The following is a 23988-nucleotide window of genomic DNA, read 5'->3' on the forward strand; positions in this document are numbered from 1 at the left end:
ACGTCACCACCAAATGACCACACAACAATAACAACGACAAGCAATCCAACCACTTCACCCCAAACACACTCAAACCCCACCCCACTCTCCCAAAATGAGCGCATACACCTCCCAATACCCACCCCTTCCCTTCGACCCCGCATACAAGCAATTCTTCGAATCCTTCTACGCCGCATCCGACGATCCGACCGCCCACGACGCATATGTGGAGAATTTCACGCATGATGCTACTTTGATTATGGCGTCGAAAACTGCCAAGGGCGGGGAAGGTATATCACATCCTTCATCTACCCCCCAATCTCCCCATCCCCATCATCATGCCAGCAAGAAGTGTGATGTCTAACGCGTCCGAAAAGAAATCCTCGCCGTCCGCAAATCGCTCTGGGAAAAAGTCGCCTCGCGCAAACACGACGCGGTTAAGATCTTCCCGTTTGGACCCGACTCGGATGAGGTTATGCTGTATGGGACGGTTACGTATGGGTTGAAGAGTGGGGGGGAGAGTGGGCTGGATTGGGCGGCTAGGGCGTGTTTGGTTAAGGAGGGGGGGAGGGTTAGGATGAGGTATTATCAGGTTTATTTGGTGAGTTATTTTCTGCTTCTTTTTGGGGTTGAGGGGGGATGTGCTGACGAGAATAGGATACTGGGGCGCAGGGGAAGTGAGCAGAAGGGTCTACATGCGGTGGTTGAAGGTCTGCTGTTTTGGTCATGTTCACTTTGCATAGGAATGGAAAAGTTGAACCCGTCGACTTTCTTTAGACTATTTTCGAGGACAATATATCCATGGATGAAACATCCTGTAGCAGCTATTCGTAAAAGCATGGCAGAACAAATTATATGATTCAAAGATATCGAATACTCGGATTTTATCTCCGCTACAAGAAAATGCGTACTGCTGACGCAAACAGGGTATAAAAACGTTCCATCATCATACAATGTACATCTTGAGCACGACTACACCCAGCCCTACTCCTCGTTCCCCCCCTCCTGTCGTATCCGCCTCCGCTGCAGCCCCGCATACGGCACCCCTTTCTTGATCGGCACCACTTCCGACGCAACCCCAAACGCACAATGACCCACGCTCTGCACGCTGTCCATACCCAAGTAGTCCATCTCGGTTCCCTCACCCAGCACGCCAAACTTCAGCTTCGTATGCATGAGTTCCACCGGAAAAGGATCGTTCCCGAGACACGCCCCACGACTAATATCATCCAGCGTCGTGTTCCGCGTAGTCACCAAAATACGCGAGAAGCCCGTCGAGAACGTCGTCCCGTCTTCCCAGATTGTCCAGAATCCAAAGAGCAGGATCAGAAACGTGATGAAAATGACAGGCACGTAGCACTGCCATAGTCTTACGGGCACGTACACGAACGATGGTTGGTAGCGTGTTCTATCCACCTGTGTCGTGTCGTTCTGCACGACGAGCATGGTGGGTAGCGAGAGCAGCGAGAGGATCATATCCGTGTAGAAGTCTTCCAGCTCCGTTTGCAGGTCGGCTTTTGGCTCGCTGCTCTTATCGACGAGGCGTGTCTTTGTGATGTCTGATTCGGGCTGTGCGTACGAGGGGCCGGGCAGGGGGGCTTCCATTCCGACTTCGCCACGCAGGAAAGTGCGGAGCATCTGGCCCATTGCGTGGTATGCGGCCGTCTTCTTGTAGAGTTGGACGTTTGTGCGGGGGCTGACGAAGTTCGCGACTGGTTGGGGGTCGTCCTCGTTCGTCAGACCGTCGTCGAAGCGGGAGAAGTTTGTGTCGACGACTGGTGAGAGAAACTCTCGCTTCGTCGCCGTGGCGGAGAAACTGGGCTCTGTGTAGTTCCACAACACCGTGTACCGCGTCTCGTGGTGCACGCATCTCATGACGTGGGGGTCGTAGCGGTGCGTCCAGTTCACCGCATATGGGGAGTCTTTGACCAGCGATTCGGTCGAGTTGACGGAATACCCTATCCATAGCACAGGCTCGGATTTGAACACTCCTAGATCGTCTGGGATAGGCCCGTCCGGCACGCCTGCTCGCCCCTTTTGGAAGGTGACGTTTTTCTGCGGGCGGCTGTAATCGCCCATGTCGATGTTTGCGTGGTAGATGTATCGTCCTTCGGGTACAAGCAAACTCGTATTGAATGGCGCTCCGAGTTCAGCCAATTTCTTGTCATCATTAACGCCGTTCGCAACTTCTTCGCATTGGTAGCCGGGTCCGACGAATGTCTGCTCGTACGTGCAATTGTAGGGACCCCCGCACATGGCCTGTCGAGCGCCTTGCATTGTATTAGGATGGCTCATGCTGTTATATGCCAGCAAGATGGCAACCCGGCTAAGTTCGGCCGAGGGCTGGTCGTAATAGTCAAACCATCCTTCTCGGTGAGGTTCTTTTGCCGGATCCGTAGTGTTGTAGAAGATCATTGCTCTCTGCGACATCCCATCCGCGGTAACATTAGGTACGCGATAATTCTTCCACGACTCGGTACTAAAGTCCAGATTGGGGACCGAAATGTTCACAATCTCCCTATCCAGAAACGTGCCAAACGTGAGCGCGCCAGGCGAGAAGATGATAGTCGCCACGGGAATAAGCCAAAATACCAGAGCAATCATCACAGCAATCGGCGCATTGGAAAGGACCTCCCAGTTCCCAAACAGCGACGGATTTTCCACGGCATCAAACAAGTGGTCGATGGACAACACCGTGAGCGCCCGGCTGCGAAACGTCCTCCAGCTCCGCTGCCGATACACCAGCACCACACATGTGCCAAACGCTACTTTACATAGGTAGGCAAGTGCGCGGCCGTACAGCACATAGAGGACTTTCTTCTCCTCGTCTGCTATCTCCATGTGATGGAGGCGCTTGTACAATAAGTGCTGTGCAATGGCGAGCATGACGCCAGTCACGAAAGAACATGTCATCAGCATGGGCGTGCGCCAATGCACCTTCCACTGCGTCGATTGCATGGCTCTATGCGCAATGAGTCGTTCTGTCATGGAGTCCGATCGTGGGCGCACCGTGTTAGATCCGAATGAGTACAGCGTGTCGGGTCTTCTGGCGAACGGAGATCGAGCACCTATAGACAAGGTGGGGGAGAAGTAGGATTTGTCCTCTGGTGGTGACTGCTTGCTGTAGATGTTTCCAGGCGAAGTCGGGGATATCATCGATATCATCGGGATGCCGTGACTAGGGCCCATGGTGCGTCTGGACTGTGATCTGGCTTCTCTTTCTGAGTCGGAGAAGTCATCGTCATCCTCGCTTGTGCGCTGAGTGAGCGAGGCGTAGTTTGGTCCAGTGATGTGAATCCCCAGCGATGATGGAGGCGAATTAGGACCCGGCGAGTTCATGGATGCCATAGCTAATAACCGCTCGGAGGCTTCTCTTCCTGTCTGTCATCAGCCCTCAGCACAGAGATGTAAGATCTGTTGTACCGACGACCGCAAGGGGAATAAGAGTCCAAACTTAGCGCTCGGGCGAAGTCGACGCCTCTATGTATCCTAGCAGACTGTGCATTGTAGTCGAGATGAGGTTTACAACTGGACAGCGACTGTTCAGGTCTGACTTGCGGCTGTCAGACGCCAAGGGTTGGGACTTCTAGAGGCCTGCAAGGCTGAGGCAGTGCAGCATTACATGGATGTTGTTTGGCGAATGATGCGCGCGTGTTTCAGCCAGGGCGCTTACATTGTGCGCAAACGGGCATGTAGCTCCCGGAATAGGCAGTCAGGCGTTCACCGGCGCGCATGATGTGCGAGATAGAGGATACAATGCAGGTCAATAACGGATGAGGCGTGGCCAACACATATATGATATGAAAATCGGCATTGCAGTCTTCGCACCAACTATAGCCGACAGGATGGAAGCGTTGTTGGAAAAAATGTTCCGGCCTGCAGGCAATAACTGCCGTGTTGTGGTGTGGACGGTACACAGTAGATTGTCGAGACGCGAAGCAAAACTTGAAGCTCTACCAGAAGTCCAAAATCTCAACCAACTCTTTAGAGGTTCACTATTCCCTAGGGGTTGGTATGGTTGTAGAAGTCTGTTTCGGTCTGCTTTGATCTGTCTAGTCAGGCTTCTGATCAGTCAGCAGCAGATTCTGTCTGGAGTGGTGTCGCTGAATGATCATCCTAGGCGGTACTAGCGGATAACATAACTTGACGTCGTTCGCACAACAACCAACTTGACCATGCTGTCATGTTCAGGGGTATGTTCCGAAAATCGCAGCATGTATACACTGCACTTGCTTTGGACACACCAATACTAAAAGCTCATCTGAGCTCAAAGTCGACTTGGTCTGTTATTTCACACCTGTCTTCGACGCAACGCCGACTTCACAGGATCCCGAGAAGTACAACCTGTTGAAAGTGCTCCGATATATCCATGTCGTGACTGTTTAGTATTTCACAGAATGTGAATGCGGCATGCGGTGTCATCCGATGTCTGGTGGTGTTGAACATGTTCGCATCATCGCAACAAAGACTTGGAAGAGTAGTTTTTTATTATCGTACGATTCACTTCGGATGGAATCACCGCAGGACTGCTAGTTGGAAGAAGAGACAAGACCTTGGCATAAGTTTCCTGATCGCTAGCGTAACTGCTGGGTTTGTGCTTGCGATCCAGATGCTTGGTCTGTGGTATTCTTCGGATATTTTTTTCATATTGCCACACCCGCACGGACGACCCGCATCCAAATCTTAATCCCAACGAGCTGGAAGGCCTGTTGTACGAAGGAGCAGCCTTCAATTGTACCGGCTGTGATGGTCAGTGCGCTGGGGTCGATACGATAGGGGAACGACAGTCGTAATCGTTTCTTAGCTTCCGCACGAACGGGGAAACATCAGCGAGATTCCCTCTCACGTGACTCTTAATCTCACCTAAGACAAAGTTTTAGTCTAGATCCCCCTCGTCAATCGGTCTTGGCGTCGGCTTCCTGACCCGGTAAACCAACTTATCGGCTGAAAGAAATCCTTAGGATGTACGAACAACGTGTAAGCGTTAGATTATCCACGTGGGGCAGCACCACGCAACAACGGCAGTCTTCCCAGGATTGGTCGGTAATAAACATCGAGGAATGCGTGGTCTCGAGACTTGTCTAAGGAAACTATGGGCTGAGTTGTTACAGCTAAAGTAGCGGGGATTGGCGCACGGAGGCAGTTCGTGGTGTCTAGAAAGGGCTCCGCTGTAAGATCTGCCATCTATGACACAACATATGCTCACTTGAGGTGTGAGTATAGAGATGGAGAAAGCATAGAAGATCATGAAGATGGTTGCTTTCGACAGAGATTGAAACCGTACCTCTCTGGCAACAGTAGCTCAACAATTGACCAACTTGATGGTAGGTAGAAGACAGTACAGCCTTTTTTTTGCCTCCCGGATTAGCGTACTTACCGGTACAAGGCGTCATCGAATATGGTCAACTTGCGTATGCTTGTGATCGAGAAATAGGGGCTTCTCTAGCAGTTTCCCTCCCGCTACAGAACCAAACTCTTTCAGCACTGACAGATCTTCAGCCCGTAAGCTGTGGATCAGACTTCTCCCAGATGCACCATTGGAATCCTCACCGAACTTCGTAGTGTATGATAATGGCGTGTGGTCCGTATCCACATTGCAAGGCGGATAAGCCATGACCGGCATGTCGCGCCTTGTAGCGCGCCACATGGTCCAAGTGTGATTTGAGTTCCTGCATTAGTGTGACACTTGCTACTAGCTTCGGTAGATGTACACACGTTCTTCGACACTCCATCATCGCTATTGCGCAAAGATTGATCACAATTTGTACATACTAACGGCAAATGTAGCTTAGGTGTTGCGATCACATACTGACTTCTAACGGATTGGTCATGAACCTACGGCTTTTCCCATGGAGAACAAGGCAAGGAGCAGTTTGGTAGGGAGCAGGTATGTGTATATATTCAGGAAGTCTTCCCTCTGTGTTAGGTATCAATCATCAAGACAATCTTTGTCGAGTCACTCATTATCAGGACATTCCTTGTCATTACACTCACTATCCACACATTCATTAAGACATTCACCTTCGCAACACAGTCTTTTCTACCTTGATTCGTTCAGAATTCACAATGCGTGTTTCTGCTTCTCTCTCTGTGGCTCTTTTGGCCGGTGGCGTCGCTGCTGCTCCTACTCCTGGTCTCTTGAGCGGCATCCTAAGCCTCGTTCCCACGAGCCTCAGTTCCCTACTATCTTCCCTCGGTATCAAGCTTCGAACAGACGGATCTAGCCATGGCGCAACACTGAACTACCAGAATCAATGCCCCTTTACATTCCCTGCCGTTGAAGTCAGTAGCCAACGTTACTCGCATGACATTACGTGGTCCAAGGGTCGCGACGGTTCAAACTTCGTTGACTGGAGGACGTTCAAAGCAAACGGAGCCAACTTGGGAGGATGGCTCGAGAAAGAGAAGACCCACGACCCTATCTGGTGGGATTCTGTTGGTGGCGCCGATGCTGTCGATGAATGGACGCTCTGCCAAACCCTCGGCAGCAAGTGTGGTCCCATTTTGGAGGAGCGCTATGCCTCGTTCCTCAACACCAGCACCATTGACAAGCTTGCCAGTGTCGGTGTGAATACGCTCAGGATCCCGACTACATACGCAGCCTGGGTATCTGTTCCTGGCTCCGAACTCTACCACGGCAACCAGCTGAAGTACCTCAAGACGATTACCCAGTATGCCATCTCCAAGTACAATATGCACGTCATCGTCGGTCTTCACTCGCTGCCCGGTGGTGTTAATAACCTTGACATTGGCGAGGCTCTCTTCCATGACGCCTGGTTCTACAATGCCACCAACCTCGACTACTCCTTCCAGGCTATCGACGGCATCCTTAGCTTCATCAAGTCAAGCGGCTACATGAATGCCTTCACTATCGCGCCCATCAACGAGGCCTCTGACAACCTTGCTGGCTTCGGAACTGCCGATGGTCTGTCTGTCAATGCTACGAACTGGATCAACACGTACATGGACGGTGTTCTCAAGAAGATTGCCAAAGTCGACACACGTATTCCTATGATGATCCAGGATAACTTTAAGGGCGCTAGCTACTGGGCCCCCTTCTACGATGCTTCCGCGAACATCGTCTTTGACTCACACGTCTACTACTTTGCCGCTGCCGGTACCTACTCTCAATACGTCAACCCTGCTGTATGTGGCCAGGCCGCCTACATTGCACAGGAGACCAAGTTCCCGGTGTTCATTGGCGAGTGGTCGCTCCAGACTATGTACAACAACAGTCTCGCCGGCCGGAAGACTATCTTCGACACGCAGCGTTATGCTTGGAACAAGTATGTTGCTGGTGGCACTTTCTGGACCGCTGTCAGTTACGCCAATACTGCTGTTGATGGTGAGGGAATTGTGCGTGACTACTGGAGCTACATCGATTTGATCAACCAGGGTGTTATCACCAAGGCCACGAACGAGTCTTACTGCTAGACGGATCTTACTTTTTCATGGGCAATGACTGGTATGGAAAAAACTTTTAATATTTAAAGATTTTTCATGATGCTTTTATGTTTGTAATTGTACTTGGTAGTAAAAAATGAATTTATGCATGCTCGAAAACTTAGCAACTACGTCAGTGAATGCTACGTGATACGCCATTTCGCAACTTACACAATTTGGACAAAACTACTGAGTTTGACTCCTTTGTTTCACCGCATGGGCCAGCGTCCTATGCACACTCACCTCTTGTTTTTTGTACTTTCGCAGCCATCTCTTATCACCTAAATTGCCAATCGTCTAAGGAAAAGCGCTCATGCATTAGAGAAATAATGCAAGTTAAGTTGATGTTGTATCATGCTGCATTTGGTGAGGTAAGTTTGTGTGGTGCAACACAAGAAACAAGTTCGTATTCGGTTGGCTTGAACTGCGATTAGTCATGCAGATGTTTCCTTCTTCCAACGTCATCGTCGTCTTCGAGACTTGTCAGTGAACCTCCATCTCGCAATGCCAATTAAGACTAGCAGTCTTCGCAAAGAGTCACGGAAGTCGATTCAATCGGCTTGCGATGTACCGAATGTCGAAGATCAACGTATCCCATGCGGGGAAATTACCCCGGATTGCGGGTACTTATATGCGACATGATCACCCGTGAGCCTCGGGAAGGTACAACTTCAACATGAAAACATCATTGCTTCTCCCGGTGGTTCTCGCTGCTCACGCGGCTGCGTCTGCGATTAGAGGTCGAGAGAATGTACTCACGCCAGGTAAGTAAATTGGTAAATTTTCTAACCTTTTTAGCAAAGCTGACTTAGCTAAATAGAGGCTCAAAGTCTGTTTGATTACTCGATGCAAATACAAGATAATCGATTCGACAAGTACTACAACTACATTGAATATGTCGACAGGGGGTCCTGGTCTGTTCGATTCACCGCTTGGTATACTGCGGGCTTGCTCCATCGAAACGAGGGAGATGATGTCGAGCACGCAAAGGCAGCTATCGAGAACATGTAAGCTAGTACTTTTAGACTTCTAGCTGTTATACTGATAATACAAAGACTGGCCTGCCAATTGACGAGTGATTTTGATGCTCCATGGTACGGGACATGGAAGGTCTCTGCAGACGAGCCAGACCCAACACCAAACTCGACATTATACCCGCCAGAGATATACGTACGCGATCAGTTAAATATATGATCTCTGTACACCATTGACTCAAAATACAGAAAACCTACGACCCCAACTGGCGCGAATTCATCGGCACCCAACTAATCCAAGTCGTGGAGGAGTTTTCCCACCTCCTCCCCTCCCCCCTGATATCCCGCATTGAAGACGCCCTCGAAACCGCCGCAGTAGGCAGCATGCGCCGCAACGGCACCTTCCCCCAAGATGACAACCTCACCCTCGGATACAGCAACCCCGGCATCATGCGCGCCCTCCTCACCGGTTGGATCGGCGCCCGCCGCAACAACGCAACATACACCACCTTCGCCACGGACCAAGGCACAAAGCTCCTCCAACTCTTCCAGCTAAACGGCGCCAACACGCTCTCAGAATACAACGCGCCAACCTACTACGGCGTCGACACATGGGCACTAGGCGCACAGCTCAAATACGGCCCGCAAAACAGCACAATGACCGCCTCCGCAAAGCTCATCCTAACAGAACTATGGACCGACCTCGCAGCCCACTTCAACCCCTACCTAGGCAACATGGTCGGCCCCTACGACCGCGCCTACACACGCGACATGACAAGCCAATCCTCCATCCTCTCCATGTTCTTCTGGGGCCTATTCGGCCACGCACACGGCCCCCAGCCCCCGAAATCCGAAATCGCACTGCTCTACGACATCGCCCAAGGCGCTGCCATATCGCTCCTCATCTCCACCATCCGCCCCTTCATCCCCGCTGACGTGCAAGACACGCTTAAATCTCACACCCCCACTTTTACCTCCCGCTCCCTTACCAAGATAATCAACGACGACTTGAACGCCACGCACACCCGCACAGCTACTAGCTGGCTCTCCCCCGCGCTGATGATCGGCGCGCAGTCCGTCAACGAGACTGTGAATCGCGGTGACCAGTTCGTCCCCGCTATCGCGCACTGGGCTGGCGATCCAAAACATACGCCGTACCCGCTCAACACGTTTCTCTCGCTGTACCCCTCGGCCAGCAGCATCCACGCCGTTGCGTCGCCGAATCGACTGAGTATGTCGTATCCTAATAGCACGCAGGAGGGGACGGACGTGTTTACGTTTTTGCTGTCGAATGTGCCGCCTGCATGGACAGCGGGCGGGAAGACGGTTACGGGGTTGGGGGGCGAGATGCCGTGTGTGGCTATTGCGGTTGAGGCGCCGGGGTTGGTGGAATTGCCGGTTGTGTATGGCGGGGCGATTCATGGACATGTGTTTTGGAATGTGACGTTTGCGGTGCCGGGTGGATTTGAAGGGGTGCCGAGGGTGGAGCTGGGGATTGAGTATACGTGTTGATAGTGGGATGGGAGATGATGTGATGTGACATGATGATATGTAACTAACTAATTGACTGACAATGGGGTATCCCTAACCATAAACCAATCTATCCAAAAACTTCATCACAACGCCCAGCTAATCGCGAGGATATCCAGATCTCGCCCCCTTCCTTTCCTATCTTTTCCTTATCCAAATAAAACGCCATCATAACCACCACCACCTCACCCAATCTCACTAACATCCCCAAACCCGACCCTCCCCAGCGCCCTCCCCTTCGCCCTCCCCCGTCCCCTCATCGCGCTCGGCGTCCCCCCAAACCCACCATCCCGCAGTCTGCGCTCGAAGCTAGTTACGCCCGCCCGACCCGCCGTGCCCTGCTCAAACACCGCACGCGCAGGCGGCGCACTCATACTGCCCAGCTGACTAGGTTTCAGATTCTGGTTCGCAACAACGGGTCGTTTCTCCGGACTCATAGGCAATTCGGGCCGTTTGGCGCGCGCCACGCTGCGTTTGCTCGGCGTCTTGAGGTAGCCTGGTTTACTTGCCGTTGGCGGGGGTTGTTGTACGATTTTCCTGCTCGATGTAGGAGGAAGAGGTGTACCGGACCAGAAAGCGGAGGGGTCATCGAATGCGTCATCTTCATCTTGTTCGTCGATGGGCGACGGAGGGCGGGGGTAAGGCGTTGATGTTTGCGGGGGTCGAGCCGTGGAGGTAGGTGGCTGGCGGTGCGGAGTGAGCGATAGCTCGAGATCGAGGGCGTTGTTGAGACCCAGCGCGTTCTCATCGAATGCGGTCCAGGCCTCGAGACGGCGCGTTTCGTCACCGTCTTCGCCGAATCCGCCGTTGTCATCATCGTCTTCGAAACCAGCCTCACTCCCTTCATCACCCTCTTGCACCACCGGTCGACGTGCGAGGGTCTGCTCAAGCCAAAAGCGCAGCATAGCTTTGACGTGTTTCTCAAAGTTCCTCTCATACAGCGCGCGAGCATTTTCTTCCTGGCGACGCACATTCCACAGTCGCCAGCCGAGTTTCTTGAGCGCGCCGGAGGCAGCGAGCTCGGTGCTTTCTTGTCTCAGCGCGTGGGCTTGCGTGTGCATAGTCTGCAGCGTCGCGAGACGGTGTGTCCATGTGTGCAGACAGCGGGAGGAGAGTTTGAAGGTGTGGAGGTTGGACGCCTGGGTATCCAGCTGATGGATAGTGATCGTCTTGTCGTGCCATGCGTGCAGCAATGTCCTGCTTGTGTAGGCATCTCTCGTCTGCCTGAGGACGTCTGCTTGTTGGTTTTGGACGGCGATGGTATCCGCCTTCCCCCTCCATACATCGAAGACACGGCGTACAAGATTCGTCTTGACCGTTCGCCGGACCTGCGCATACGCGTCCCGTCTCCTCTCCCGTCTCTTATGCTGCGTGGCGTCGCTCCAAGTCCTCAGCGCCCGTTTGCTCACGACATAAAACTGTGCGTCACCAGCCCATTTGTTCAGCTGCTGGAAATGTTCAAGTCGTTCCTTCAGCGTCTCGAAAATGCGCTGCTTAAGCTTCTGCTGGTACTGCGCTGCGACGGCGAACTGCTCTGCTCGCTTCTCAGCCGTGATGACTTCCATCTTCTTCAAACATGTTCGCATGAGTTGAGCGCGCTTGAACTGCGCAAAACGCCGCTCTGCAGCATCGAGCGTGTTGGCGCGTTGGTTGGTTTTAGTGACCCATGCTAGGAAAGCGGATTCTTTGATCTGTCGGTCGTGTACGCGCTGGAAGAGGGAGACACGGGATGCGAGAGTCCACTTGTACAAGCACTCGATAATGATGCGGTCGTTGATGCGTTGCTGGAGGGCTTGAATGCGCAATTGATCGTTCCATGCAGTGTATGCATTACGCAGGATGCGCATATGGTCGACATTGCGAGCCTGGCGGGATAATTGAGCTCGATGGCGCCAGTCTTGGAAGACTGTTCGAAGGATACGACCGTCAACCCGATCTTGGAGCTGTCGACGAAGCGGTGCTAGTTGCGTTTGTTTCTGGATGCTTCGCAAAGCCGTAGAAAGTAGTGAAGCCTGTCGGAACCCATCTGCTTTCGGTGCCAGCGCCTGCACTGCCACCGTCTTCTGTCGCCAGCCCTGCAACGCCTTCGTCATGACCGTACGCTCCCGTCGATCAGCCGCCCATGTCTCCCTCTCCCTCAGCACCCTCACAATCTCACTCCACTTCCGAAACATGGTCGTCTTGACACGCGCATTATGCCACGCCGGCGCAGCGACCGCGCAAAACTTGAAGAACCACTCTTTGTACAACCTGTGAACCAGATTCTGCTCATACACCAACACCGCATTGTGGCTGTTCTCGCGGACGGCATCAGCACGCGCGCGCCAAACCCGAAGAAATTTGCCAAGCACGAAGTGCTGAATCTTGAGCTCGTTGACGGCGGTAATCTCCCTCCAGCCGTTGAAGAATCGGGTGCGCAGGATATGGCGTCGCGCAACCGACGTGCGTTGGACCTGGTCTTCCGCGCTGCTGGCCCAATGCGTGAAAGCTTTCGTGAGCAAGAACAAGTTCCGAGCCTTGTCCGCGCGAGTTTCCAGTCGGTCGAAGAAGCGGTCTGTCTCTCGTGCGGCGCGTCTCATGCGCGCGGTGTCGCGGAGCTGCTCAAAGGATTGCTTGAGCAAGATACTGCGATCGAATGCAATGGCAAGCCTCTCGTCTTCGCGATACTTCCCAATCTGCTCGCGCGTGCTGGTGCGCCACTTGTGTATGCAGCCCCTCGTGACTCTGTGCAGGCGTTGATGCTCGAAGGTCTCGGCGTCGTCCATCAACCGCGTGTCGGATGGACGGTATGGTTCGGGAACGTACTGCTGGTAGTGATGTGGCTCTGGGGCATGGTGATCGTAGTGGTCGTGGTGATCGTGGTGATCGTAGTGCGAGGACTCCTCGCGGTAGTCTGGAATCGGCGCATTCACACCGGGTACCTGCACGCGGCTCAAGTCGAGACTCGTCGTGCGATCCGTGTACTCGCTGTCGTCGCCGTCGTTGTCCTGGGCCTGTGCCGCAGTGACGGGTCCATCTCTTCTTATGCGCAGACTCCCGCGACTAGACACCGAAGCGCGTCGATACTGTCCCGAGCCCGCCCTGTGATGCTGATAGCCATTCACGCCATTCACGCCATTCCTCACAGGGAGGCGTGCCTGCTGGTACGAATGTGTTTCGGTGTCCGACTGCGCGCGACGCACCCCGTAACCATTTGTCGCAGGCACATCGTGACTGCCCCTCCTGGTCCTCGGTCGCGTCTCCCCCTCCTCCAAGCCAGCCACTTTATCCGCCGTGCCGTCAAAGAACGAGTCAAAGCTGCCCCTCCTCTCATACCGTGGGCGCCCATTCAGCACCACCGGCCCCCCATGACGCGTCGTGCCACCCAAGCCCGTCGTGACCTCGATGCCCTCACCGTCCTCATCGACCTCGACATCAATCCCCAACTCGCTCAACACGCGTCGAAAGCGTTGCACGAGCCCCTCCTCCTTCCGCGGCTGGCTCTGCATGCGGAACAAGAATCTATGCAGGAGTGCATCGTCGCTAGGCCGCAGTCCAAGCTCGGCGAGCACTTCTTCGTAGGCGGTGAAGAGGGCGCGCGACGTCGAGTCGGACGAGGCTTGGGCGCGGCGCACAATGTCGTAGAGTGTTTCGATGACTACGACGCGTCAGTCTCGTTATATATATAATAAAACAGTATTAAACATAGCATACCATCATCCGTCAGCTCATCTTTACCAAGTCCCGGGGCGGCATAGCTATGCGCGCTCATGGAGGCTGGCATTCGTGCACGCGGCTCGTCCTGTGCCGTCGCGACAACATGAGCAAGGCGAGTCGGAACCGCGGGATCCAAGATCGCTGCCAAAAAACGGTGATGTCGAAGCTGGGACACGCGCGCGATGGTCTAGCATTACAGGCGTAAGAATCGGGAGATGAATGGTTGCGGTGGGTGGTGCTGGGCGGGCGACGCGCTTTGTTGTTCGCGAAACAGGTGCGCCAATCATGCGGGTCGTTGCCAAGACATCCTTTCACTGCTAACTACTACTACCATCATATCGTCATCGCCATCGCCTTCGAGTGCCTCTTTTATATTCACCTAGACTCCCACACACGCAGTCCATGAAACCAAATCCATAATTTCCATCAGTAAATTTCATATATCAATCCCATAGACATGCCCCCCCGCACACGCCCAATCGACGCCCTCGCCTCCGCAGCAGCCAAATGCTCGAAAGAGGTACGTCCACACTTATCTAATCCCATCACAACTCAGGCCAAGCCTTCACTCTTGATTTTCCAAACCAACTAACCCAACCCCCCTCAAACAGAGCACAGTATACGGCAAATGCATCTTCACAGACTACAACAACGTCACAAAAGATAAATGCGCGGCCGAGTTCATGAAACTGAAGAGTTGTTATCTAGTAAGTAATCTTTATCCTCATCATGTTCCTGTGTATGTGTATTTTGGCAAGGGAGGAAATATTAACATATACGGCAGGCGGCTTATAAAAAGCGGTGAAAGGTTAGAATGATGAAATGTGATGGTGTGGCGAGGAAATGGAACCCGTGAAATGAGATAAGTGATGAGAAACGCAAAGAGCATGCAGCGGCGTTCATTACACATTTTTGGGGACTTTTGTTTGAATCTGATATCTTTCATTCATCTCATCTCCCATGTCACTTTTCGCCTCACTCGTTACGCCGAAATAAACCGCCAGCTTGACGTGATATGGACGACATTCAACTCTCCCACTTCATATCATCTACAACTTGACAAGCCTCAGCAAGAACGTCGCCTTGTGCAGTTCCTGTTCCTCCTCAACGATAGCCGTCTCGCCACTCTTCTCTTGAATCTTGCCCTCCACTTCCGTAACGGTATGCTTGTCGATGTTCCTCCGCAGCGCCTTCTCAAACAGCGGGCCCTGCTTCTCAAACGCCGCCTCCAACCCAACGCTGTCTGGATCACTTAGCACCTTGTACTGCATGCCCACATCGTCCGTAGCCACAAGGCCAGCCTTCTTGCGCAAGTCCTGTACGCGGCGGATGACTTCTCTCGCCAAACCTTCCTGCTCGAGCTCGGGGTAGCTGGCCACATCCAAGATGATGAGGACGTCGTTGTCTGTGTTGAACTCCTGGTCTTTGTTGGCATCGTCCTTGGCGAGTCCCCTCTTGACCATGAGATCCTCCGATTCAACGCGAATACCGTCGATGAGCAGTTCCCCGTTCTTCAAGAAATCCTTGATATCCTGGCTCTTGAGGTTGGGTAGCGCCTTCTTGACCTTGATAGCATCCTTCTTCAGCTTCTTGCCTAGCACTGAGAAATCCGCTGATGCTGAGTATTGCACATTGTACTTGTCCTCGTCGCTTGAAAGTACCAAGTCTCGCACATTCAGTTCCTCGCAGATGTAGTTTTCCAGGGACTTGATGTCGTCGAGGTACTGCTGCTCCGGGTGGATGACAACCAGCGCCTTCAGAGGAATCTTCAGGCCCTTATTGGCGCGGTCTCGGCAGATTCGACCGAGCTCAATGACCGATTGCATGCGCCTGACCTGTCGCTCAACAACTTCATCAAACAGCTCCTCGCGCACCTCGGGGAACGGCAGGAAGTGGACACTGCGGTTGTCCTCTGCCTGAAGCTCCTTGGGAATATGTGGTAGCAGTCGCAGATAGATGTTCTCGGTAATGAACGGTGTGAACGGAGCAAGACCGCGGCAGAGTGTGTAGAGGACCTCGAATAGGGTGTTGAGCGCATGTTTTGTGTCCTCCAACCCGTGCTCACCCTTCAACCGCCGGCGGTTGAAACGAATGTACCAGTTCGTTGTGTTGTCGATAAGCTGCATATGTTAGTAAGTGAACCGCGGATTAAAGAAATGTACTTACCTCCAATAGTCGGGGCACCACAGTGTACAGTCTGTATGCTTCCATTTCCGCATTGACAAACTTGAGAAGTGACTGACAAGACGCCAGAATCCATCGGTCAAACACGTTCTTGTTCGTCTTTCCGGCCTCTGCGTCAAACACAAAGTCGAGATCTGCTACCTTCTTCACCAGCGAAACCTGCTGCTCGAAGAACTGGTAGCTATTCCAGAGAGGAAGCAAGACCTTGGAAACAATCTCCTTCACTCCCGCTTCCTTGAAGCGAAGCGGCTCGGCACGGACGACTGGCGAGTTGATGAGGTACAGTCGCAGAGCGTCGGAACCATAGCTGTCCATAACGAGAGACGGGTCCGGGTAGTTCTTCAGGCGCTTCGACATCTTTTTGCCGTCTTCGGCAAGTACAATACCGTTGACAACGCAGTTCTGGAAGGGCAGTTTCCCGAAAAGATGTGTTCCGAGAACTGTCAGAGTGTAGAACCAGCCACGAGTCTGATCAAGGCCCTCAGCGATGAAGTCACCGGGGAAGGACTTCTCGAACTGTTCCACATTTTCGAATGGGTAGTGGCAGCTCGCGTACGGCATGGACCCCGACTCGAACCAGCAGTCGAATACCTCTGGTGTTCGTCGCAAGATGCCCCTGCCCTGCTTGCTGGGGATGGTGATATGGTCAACCTTGTCTCGGTGAATATCATCTAGGTCACCCTCGTAGCCACTGAGTTCCCTTAGTTCCTGGACACTGCCAATGCACACAATCTCCTTGCCATCGTCACTAACCCAGAGAGGTAATGGAGTACCCCAGAATCGATTTCGCGATACTGCCCAGTCATGCGAGTTTGTGATCCAGTTTGCGAAGCGCTTCTCTTTGACAAACGAAGGTACCCAGTGTGAGCCCGCAATGTTCTCCAGCATTTGTGGGATGATGTCCTGGACCTTGATAAACCAAGACGGTACTGTCCGGTAGATCAAAGGCGTATCAGATCGCCAGCAGTAAGGATAGCTATGCGTCAGCTGCGAGTCCACCACGAGCCGCCCTGTGCCTTTCAGGTGCTTGATGATGTTCCTGTCCGCCGCCTTGACATGCTGGCCCTCGAAATCGCGAACGACGGATGTGAAGCATCCTGCATCATCGACGGGGTTGGGCGGTGGCCGAGAGTCGCTGATGACGCCAGCTGCGTGGGCGACTCGGTAATCGTCCTCACCGTATGCAGGAGCCTGATGGACGATGCCCACACCGCTGTCTGCTGTGACGTATGTGTCGTTGAGGACCTTGAAGCCGAAGTCCTTGAACTCGTCGTAGAGGTAGTCGAAGAGGGGCTCGTATTTCAGTCCAAGCAGGTCCTTGCCCTTGAGCTTCTGCACAATCTTGAATTTGGCCTTCTTGGGGTCCTTGTACAGTGTCTTCAGAAGCGCTTCGAGGAGGATGTAGTGCTTGCCCGAGGGTTCATCGAGAATCTTGACATACTCGAAGTCAGGATGCGCGCAGAGGCCCGTGTTGGAGGGCAGTGTCCAGGGTGTTGTTGTCCTGCTGAGGGTGAGCGGGTGCCATGTCAAAGGAACTGGGGCGGACCTACCAGGCTAAAAGCTGTGTGTTGGGATCTTCGACCAGCGGGAAAGAGACGACGACGGCGGGGTCCTGGACGTCTTTGTAGTTTTGCGACGCCTCGAAATTGCTGAGTGGTGTTGCCAGGGCGGTGCTGTAGGGCATGACCTTGAAGCCGCGGTACACGGCGTTCTTCTCGAAGAGGCGCTTGAAGACCCACCATTCTGACTCCATGAAGCTCGTGTCCAGTGTCTTGTAGTCGTTGTCGAAGTCGATCCAGCGACCCAAGCGCTCAATTGTGTGCCGCCACTCACCCGAATAACGCATGACGATGGCCCGGCATTTCTCGTTGTACTTCGCAATACCCAACTCGCGCACAGCGTCGCGACCAGACATACCCAGCTCCTTGTCAATCTCGTACTCAATGGGCACGCCATGCGTGTCCCAGCCAAATCGCCGCTCGACATAGCGGCCCTTCATCGACCAGTACCGAGGGATGATGTCTTTGATGGTTGACGCCAAGAGATGGCCATAATGGGGGAGTCCGGTGGCAAATGGTGGGCCATCGTAGAAGGTGTACGGCTGCTTTCCTTTGGACTGTGCGCGTACATGTTAGTTATCAAGTCAAGACGATATGCACCACCCGCACCAAGTCGGCGCGTGCTTTCGAGTCAAACTGATGTAAAGCTACAACGCACCAGCTCAACCTGTCGCATAAATGCATCAATCTCCTTCCATCGCGCGAGAACGCGCTCTTCCTCCTTGGGAAAGTCGATGGACATTGTGGTGTGGTGTGTTGCTCGAAAGCTGCCCGTGGTGGGGGTGCATCTTTTGGGAGTCAGGAACGTAAAATCACCCCGCGCCTCACATCACGTAATCACGAGGAGTGAGTCAACCCACAACTTCGACCCGCCAGCTCTCTAGACGCGACCATCACCGACGAGGCTGCCACCATTAGTGCTACGACATACTGTTTCGGTCACGTTTTGAACGCTTTACGCAATGAGGGGTCGGTTCAGATCGTGAGAAATGGTCACTGCCTCAGAACAGAACGTTCCTGATTTCTTCAACTTTCATCACTCCACATCTTGCATTGCGTCTCAAATTTCGTGGTGTTCTGTTCGTTGTCTGATTTCTTTTGTCGCTTTAATTTTTCTCACCTGCCAATTGTATGAGGTGCACGGTTTACGCTCTTCCAGCATTACATAACCACACAGAAAGCAGAGAAGCGCCAAAAGGCGTTGGATGGGCATCTGGTGGTAGGAATTCTGCATAAAGAAATGGATAAAGCAGTTACGAAAGCTTGTAGAGGGTGCTGAGGTCTAACACATGAGGTACACATCAACACTGTTCCAACGAAATTGTGTATGCAAGAGATCAGGACACGGCAGAACACGACGCTGCAGCGAACTAATGCAGTTGGGTTCTACAAGCCTCGTCCTCCCCAGCACCATCATCTTCTACTATGCCGACAAGCAAACATACCTCATGGATAATAATGGCACAGTTCCTCTGTCGACAAGGCTTCAAGTGTTATGTTCGAGGAAGATACACACATCCCGCCAGCAATACCTATTTTTTGCTGGATCAGGTAACTGGCGGAGAGCAGTTCAGCTGTTTGAATTTTCTAGGCATGCCACTTGGACAAAGCCTCATACTTACCCTACCAGCTTGGCTCCAGGAAGGCGAGATTATGTGGTAGCAAAGTGCTTGCGCCAGGTCACCATCTCACATACAGTTCACCATTGGCGAATAGCATTCCCGTACGAGCCGTGCCGCGCCGCTTACACTGTACTTAGTTACCCCGCATCTTCACCGGCACCAGCCCAGATCGTGTGAGAGTTCACTGTGCTACCACGCTAAGTGTTCGTGCCTATCACGGCATGGCCCGAGTTGCTTGGGTAATCCTACTCAGTCTGACTGCATAGCCTCATGGCTCAATTTACACTCATGTCTCGGCACCACCGTCAATGGTGTGGAGTATATGCATGCACATCGTACCCGCTGTATCGATTTTCGATCCATGGATGCCTTACCGCAAAGTTGCACTGCGAGTTGATGGGTAGATCTGGTAAAGGTTTTTACAAACATGTTTCTTTTTGATACCTATGTCTTACGTTGATATCATCAATCCTTGGATAGAACGTCGTATCAATTTCAAGCCATTCGGTGTAAGGCTGAAGCCAGCAAGGCTACATCGAGACCACCACCAATACATGCATGCAAGTCAAAAGCCTCGATACTGAAGCCAGGGAATGCCTTGCCACAAAACTCTAACGTGACTGGTGTAGATGTCCAGTTCAACCGTTTCACTCCACAAGCGGAATGTGGAACCAAGGGACTGATGGCTTCATCAGTCCATATGTGCAGAACCACTATGCGTGTATGCTCCGTGGATGCAAACTAAGCTTTCAATAGTTGATGAACAATCATTGATCAGAGTGCGGACTCTCAGCTGGCTATCCACTCTCGAGTACCGTCCTATCAACTTGTATGGCCCCGGATGGAAACTCATCGTCTTCATCCAGTCACAGATATAAGTACTAGGTTTCTCTTCGACTTTTCACGACTTGCATCTCCATCGGTTTACGAGAAACCTCCCACAACTATCTGGCACTTTCCTAACATGCTCATCTCAACATCCGTCTTCGTTGCCCTCCTCGCATCTCTCGCGCATGGCGCCGCAATCCCGGAGCCCCAAGGCGGCATAACTATCCAGGAATTCACAAGCATGACCGCCTGCACCGACACTTATAATGGTGGAGCCTGCAAGACATGGAGCATCCAAACCCAAACGCAGTGCAGTATGCCGCCACCCAAACACTCCAATCTCCCAATACATCGCTTCTAACTCCCAGTAGTTGGCCTCTCAGGCACGGACTGGAACGACGTCATCAGTTCCATTCAGGTCCCGAACGGTTTCCGCTGCCGTCTTTGGAGGTATGTCATCGATCACATGTGCCGGTCGACAATTTAGGCGTGGGCTGATTGTTGTGTAGCTCGAATGTGTGCAATGGCGATAGTACACCCGATATATATGCACCGGGCGCAGGCCAGCTTCCAAATAGCATGAACGACAAGACTACGAGCTTCAAATGCTATAGGAACTAATGGGTGATAATGGGGGTTCCACAATCACAGTTCCTCATTGAATGGGTGTGGCTTCACATGTGTGCCGGCCATAGCGGAGGGCTTGATTCGTGTCAAGATGAAGTGCGAACAATGACGGCAGTAGGTAGAAAATTGAAAAAGTAAATAAGATCACGTCATGATGTAAGATGCTGCCATTGTGTCAAGAAATTGCAGATGTTGCGACGCGTGGAAAGCGTTGGCTTCCTAAGACCCAACATCAGTCAGCCCTCTACTCACCGGACTACATAGCCCGATCTTTCCGTGTAGATTTCCGACTGAATGGGACCCAGCATCAGAGAAATGTTTTTCATATCTTGTTTACACAATGTGTCTAACGATTGTCCATTCCAGAATATCCATATTTGGGGTTTTACCATTACTGGAGATGCAGCCCTGTCTGTGTTGATAAAGTGTTTTATCAGAAACCACCTTGAGTATCTATACTGTCTTGTCATGTCCAAATGTAATTGCGTTTACATACATTCGCGGTTCATTACGGGGTGACGTTGCAAGTGTCTTGAAACACAATTTAATACATTCTTAGCTCGTTGTTGCTGTTTGTTCGATCATGGTACTCAAGCTATTTACGCCACAGATCGGACTTGTTGGGCTTCATTCGGGATCCCCCGACTCTCCTTCAACTTCTGCAATCGTTCCGCTTCCTTTTTCTTCATCTCTTCTTGAATCTTCATTCGCTCAGGCACAATCATCTCTCTCTTACCTTCTATCTTCCACCCCTCAAGTCGGTCCTTTCCAAGTGCCCTTAATGTCTTGCGTTCCACTGCGCTATAATTTCCGTCCTCTCTATCAAATGAGAATGGTTCTCTCACAGACACTGGCGGATTTGTGATCACTCTGACCTTCCTGTGTTGGTTGTTGCTCGCCGAATGCAGCATCAACGGATGAAGCAGATACACGTCTCCGACAACGCCAGTCGCCTCCACAAACGCCTCATCAGGCATGTTCTTCGCAATCTGATTGAACCAGTCTAGTCCTTGCTCTGGCTTCATCTCCGGATTCTCCCTTCTAGGTGTCATTCGCGGACTTACTCCTTCTCTTTCTTTCTCCAAGAGTCGGGCCACCGGCTCAATCGCTTTGGGGCAAATCATTGTACCTCCTCCACCTTCGACAATGTCGCTCCACAATGGAATCACGAGAAGCCCTTGTTCCGGTGAGTCAAGATAATGTACGAAAAAGTCGCCGTCAACGTGCCAGTTGTATAGCTTTTGAGGTTTGACAACTTTGTTGTGGCCCTGAGGCGTCCCGAGATTTACTATGAAGCCGTCTTTCCAGGTCAAGGCACCCTTGATCCGAGAAGCGCCTCCAAGAAGGGAGCACATGCCTGCCCAAGCGCGTGGGGAAAAAGTCGAGACATCAAACTCTCGGAAATGAGGCATGTGTATGCGTTCACTGTTCCTGCTGAATGTCAAAATCACGTCTACAGGTCGAACATCGACACTATCAGTGCTCGAGAAGGAATGAAGTCGTACCATGTTGACATATCGTTGGGATCCATACCAAGTCGTGTCCATAGTGTGGACTGGATATCGTCGGCTTGCTCCTTTGTGAAGCAGTTCGACAGTTTGATATAACCATTTTCCACGAAGAAGTCGATCTGGTCCTGTGAGAGCGCGTACTGTTCCTCTACGTTTGCCATGATGCTCGGAGATGGTAAGGTATGGTATAAGTTGAATCACTCAAAGAAACACGATGAATATAGTTAGCACAACAGGTTTTACATCCTTTTATACCACTCTAGCCGTAGGTATTCAATAACGGATATGCTTTCCTCGATGTCTTCGTTGACGCCATTTTCACCAAATTACCCGGCCTCGAGGTTAGACGACTCACGTGGCGGAGCGGGGCAATGACTTGCATCGCGAACTTGCCGATCTTGGCGATGTGGGCGTCGCTGAGGATAGTGATAGGTGCATAAAGTCCGCAGACGGCGTGATAGTGGCGTTGGTTCAAGAACCCGGAGATAATTCTGTTTGAGGGCAGTACTCGTCGTGTTGGTACCTAAATTTTGTTAGAGGAAGCACATGAATATATGGCATGTACATCTGAGCACGCGGGAACGCTATCGAGCACATCTTTCCCTTCGCACCTTCAATGTTGAGTTGAAAGTCATTGCGACGAGTTGGAGCCAGCATATATCACTATCGATCTGTGTAACAGCGGTGTGAAAGCGAAGCGTTTGTGTGATATCAAACTTCAGCTGAACCTGAACTTAGTCTACCAGATAGGCTAGCTCAAAAAATCATTTCATGTACCAAAGGTCGTAGCTGAACTTTCAAACAACCAATACTGCCTTTAGTAGTCGATAAAGAAAGCGACCCGATCAGCTGACTGCAGCAACGTGAAACACACTGCTGGTCTTGATTAGGCAGATATCTGTTACACCGACAAATATTGAAAGTAAGAACTTGCCAGCCTGCCTTATTATCCCATGGCATGAATCTCGGCGGCTGCACTGTTGTACTTTGCAGCGGAGGGAGACGTTGCGTTGCGTTGGAAATTTTCCTTACATTGAAATGAGATTTGACCTCCAGCAAATGGTAACGTGCGGCACTAGACTTTTCTCGTGCAACGGTGGTCTGGTTGTGATCTGTCCAACTGCCGTCTGAGATACCGGATACTGAGGACATGTAAAGCAATGAGACGGAGAACGACGGTGCCCGCCGTGGGATCAAGAACCCTCCATCGCCATCAATCGCTGAAGTCGCGGAGATAGTCATGTATGCATTCATGTAGACATAGGCCATGTAGCGGGATTTGTTTCAAAGGTATCGGAAGCCGAAACCACGGGCACTGATTACCGCATCCTGCATGGTATTGGGCAATGCCATAAAGTGGACTTTGATCAAGCTGTCGTTGTACATGGCCTGCTTGGTCGTAACAGGTCGAGACTTACCCCAGACACGGCTCAGTGCAACATAGCATCCTCGCTTTCATCGCATCTGTTTTTCCACAAGACGTACCCTATGTTCAAAGGCTTCCACATGCATGCTTTCAGTGATAAGTTCGACTTCTCTCTCCCTGTATGTCACCCTTAATCTTGCACCTTCATCATGTGCCTCCCCGGCAAACTGGACTTCAGCTTTCATACATCCTATCCGATATTTCTCATGGCCTCACGAACAGGCTTCGACCTACCTCTTCATTAGCCTCAGCACACATCGACGTTGGAATCCTCAGACAGCGGCCGTGTCACAATAACTTCTGCAGCAGCCCAGATCTCTTCGGCTTCAACGCCCAACTATTTGGCCGGCACATTATACTACACCAACTCATCCCGAATGTCTTATCTTTCATCGACCCGCATATGATAATACGTGATTCGGCATTTTCTTCTCTAGGCACACTGTGTTCGTTCATGCACATGTTGATAAAAGTATCGTTGATGAGTTGGTAAACACCCTCAACATGCGCACGATGATATTTCATCTTGAAACTGTGTTCATCAGCCTCGAGAACGTAAACTATCATATGGCGCAAAGAATATGGTCACGTTAATGTTCGGAGACCTTC

At 51.9% G+C, this 23988-nt stretch overlaps 11 protein-coding genes across 11 annotated transcripts; 6 read left to right on the forward strand and 5 right to left on the reverse strand.

Annotated features, from left to right (window-relative positions):
• Positions 1–94: 94 nt before the first annotated feature.
• P153DRAFT_348185 (uncharacterized protein) lies at positions 95–863 on the forward strand (the record flags this gene model as incomplete). The annotated part of the gene is made up of 3 exons (XM_033666194.1): positions 95–269; positions 357–580; positions 637–863. 3 exons carry the CDS (start codon positions 95–97, stop codon positions 658–660), a joined length of 423 nt encoding a protein of 140 aa, XP_033520328.1. The 3' UTR covers positions 661–863.
• On the reverse strand, positions 814–3407 carry P153DRAFT_369928 (uncharacterized protein). The gene has a single exon (XM_033668893.1). The coding sequence runs from the start codon at positions 3325–3327 to the stop codon at positions 964–966; it is 2364 nt and encodes a 787-aa protein (XP_033520329.1). The 5' UTR covers positions 3328–3407; the 3' UTR covers positions 814–963.
• A 2638-nt stretch (positions 3408–6045) lies between these two features.
• Positions 6046–7413, forward strand: P153DRAFT_425695 (glycoside hydrolase family 5 protein; the record flags this gene model as incomplete). The annotated part of the gene is made up of 2 exons (XM_033672558.1): positions 6046–6112; positions 6194–7413. The coding sequence occupies 2 exons, from the start codon at positions 6046–6048 to the stop codon at positions 7411–7413; spliced, it is 1287 nt and encodes a 428-aa protein (XP_033520330.1).
• A 500-nt stretch (positions 7414–7913) lies between these two features.
• P153DRAFT_348195 (uncharacterized protein) lies at positions 7914–10136 on the forward strand. Its single transcript, XM_033666195.1, has 4 exons — positions 7914–8186; positions 8243–8429; positions 8478–8592; positions 8646–10136. The coding sequence occupies exons 1-4, from the start codon at positions 8099–8101 to the stop codon at positions 9906–9908; spliced, it is 1653 nt and encodes a 550-aa protein (XP_033520331.1). The 5' UTR covers positions 7914–8098; the 3' UTR covers positions 9909–10136.
• Positions 10112–13850, reverse strand: P153DRAFT_348196 (Sfi1-domain-containing protein; the record flags this gene model as incomplete). The annotated part of the gene is made up of 2 exons (XM_033666196.1): positions 13620–13850; positions 10112–13563 (listed from the first exon to the last, which is right to left on the reverse strand). The coding sequence occupies exons 1-2, from the start codon at positions 13687–13689 to the stop codon at positions 10112–10114; spliced, it is 3522 nt and encodes a 1173-aa protein (XP_033520332.1). The 5' UTR covers positions 13690–13850.
• A 112-nt stretch (positions 13851–13962) lies between these two features.
• Positions 13963–14730, forward strand: P153DRAFT_369931 (uncharacterized protein). Its single transcript, XM_033668894.1, has 3 exons — positions 13963–14142; positions 14234–14329; positions 14407–14730. Exons 1-3 carry the CDS (start codon positions 14080–14082, stop codon positions 14425–14427), a joined length of 180 nt encoding a protein of 59 aa, XP_033520333.1. The 5' UTR covers positions 13963–14079; the 3' UTR covers positions 14428–14730.
• P153DRAFT_324348 (uncharacterized protein) lies at positions 14541–18146 on the reverse strand. The gene is made up of 4 exons (XM_033665239.1): positions 18024–18146; positions 17357–17922; positions 15789–17307; positions 14541–15742 (listed from the first exon to the last, which is right to left on the reverse strand). The coding sequence occupies exons 1-4, from the start codon at positions 18105–18107 to the stop codon at positions 14672–14674; spliced, it is 3240 nt and encodes a 1079-aa protein (XP_033520334.1). The 5' UTR covers positions 18108–18146; the 3' UTR covers positions 14541–14671.
• A 113-nt stretch (positions 18147–18259) lies between these two features.
• P153DRAFT_369933 (uncharacterized protein) lies at positions 18260–18865 on the forward strand. Its single transcript, XM_033668895.1, has one exon. The coding sequence runs from the start codon at positions 18355–18357 to the stop codon at positions 18532–18534; it is 180 nt and encodes a 59-aa protein (XP_033520335.1). The 5' UTR covers positions 18260–18354; the 3' UTR covers positions 18535–18865.
• A 1086-nt stretch (positions 18866–19951) lies between these two features.
• Positions 19952–20436, forward strand: P153DRAFT_360240 (uncharacterized protein; the record flags this gene model as incomplete). Its single annotated transcript, XM_033666907.1, has 3 exons — positions 19952–20129; positions 20187–20265; positions 20325–20436. 3 exons carry the CDS (start codon positions 19952–19954, stop codon positions 20434–20436), a joined length of 369 nt encoding a protein of 122 aa, XP_033520336.1.
• Positions 20437–20953: 517 nt separating this feature from the next.
• P153DRAFT_324352 (uncharacterized protein) lies at positions 20954–22464 on the reverse strand. Its single transcript, XM_033665240.1, has 2 exons — positions 21948–22464; positions 20954–21873 (listed from the first exon to the last, which is right to left on the reverse strand). Exons 1-2 carry the CDS (start codon positions 22112–22114, stop codon positions 21042–21044), a joined length of 999 nt encoding a protein of 332 aa, XP_033520337.1. The 5' UTR covers positions 22115–22464; the 3' UTR covers positions 20954–21041.
• P153DRAFT_389389 (uncharacterized protein) lies at positions 22213–23222 on the reverse strand (the record flags this gene model as incomplete). Its single annotated transcript, XM_033670841.1, has 2 exons — positions 22213–22476; positions 22986–23222. 2 exons carry the CDS (start codon positions 23220–23222, stop codon positions 22213–22215), a joined length of 501 nt encoding a protein of 166 aa, XP_033520338.1.
• Positions 23223–23988: the final 766 nt, after the last annotated feature.

The sequence above is a fragment of the Dothidotthia symphoricarpi genome, assembly GCF_010015815.1.
Source record: "Dothidotthia symphoricarpi CBS 119687 unplaced genomic scaffold P153scaffold_19, whole genome shotgun sequence".
In the NCBI taxonomy this organism is placed as follows: domain Eukaryota; kingdom Fungi; phylum Ascomycota; class Dothideomycetes; order Pleosporales; family Dothidotthiaceae; genus Dothidotthia; species Dothidotthia symphoricarpi.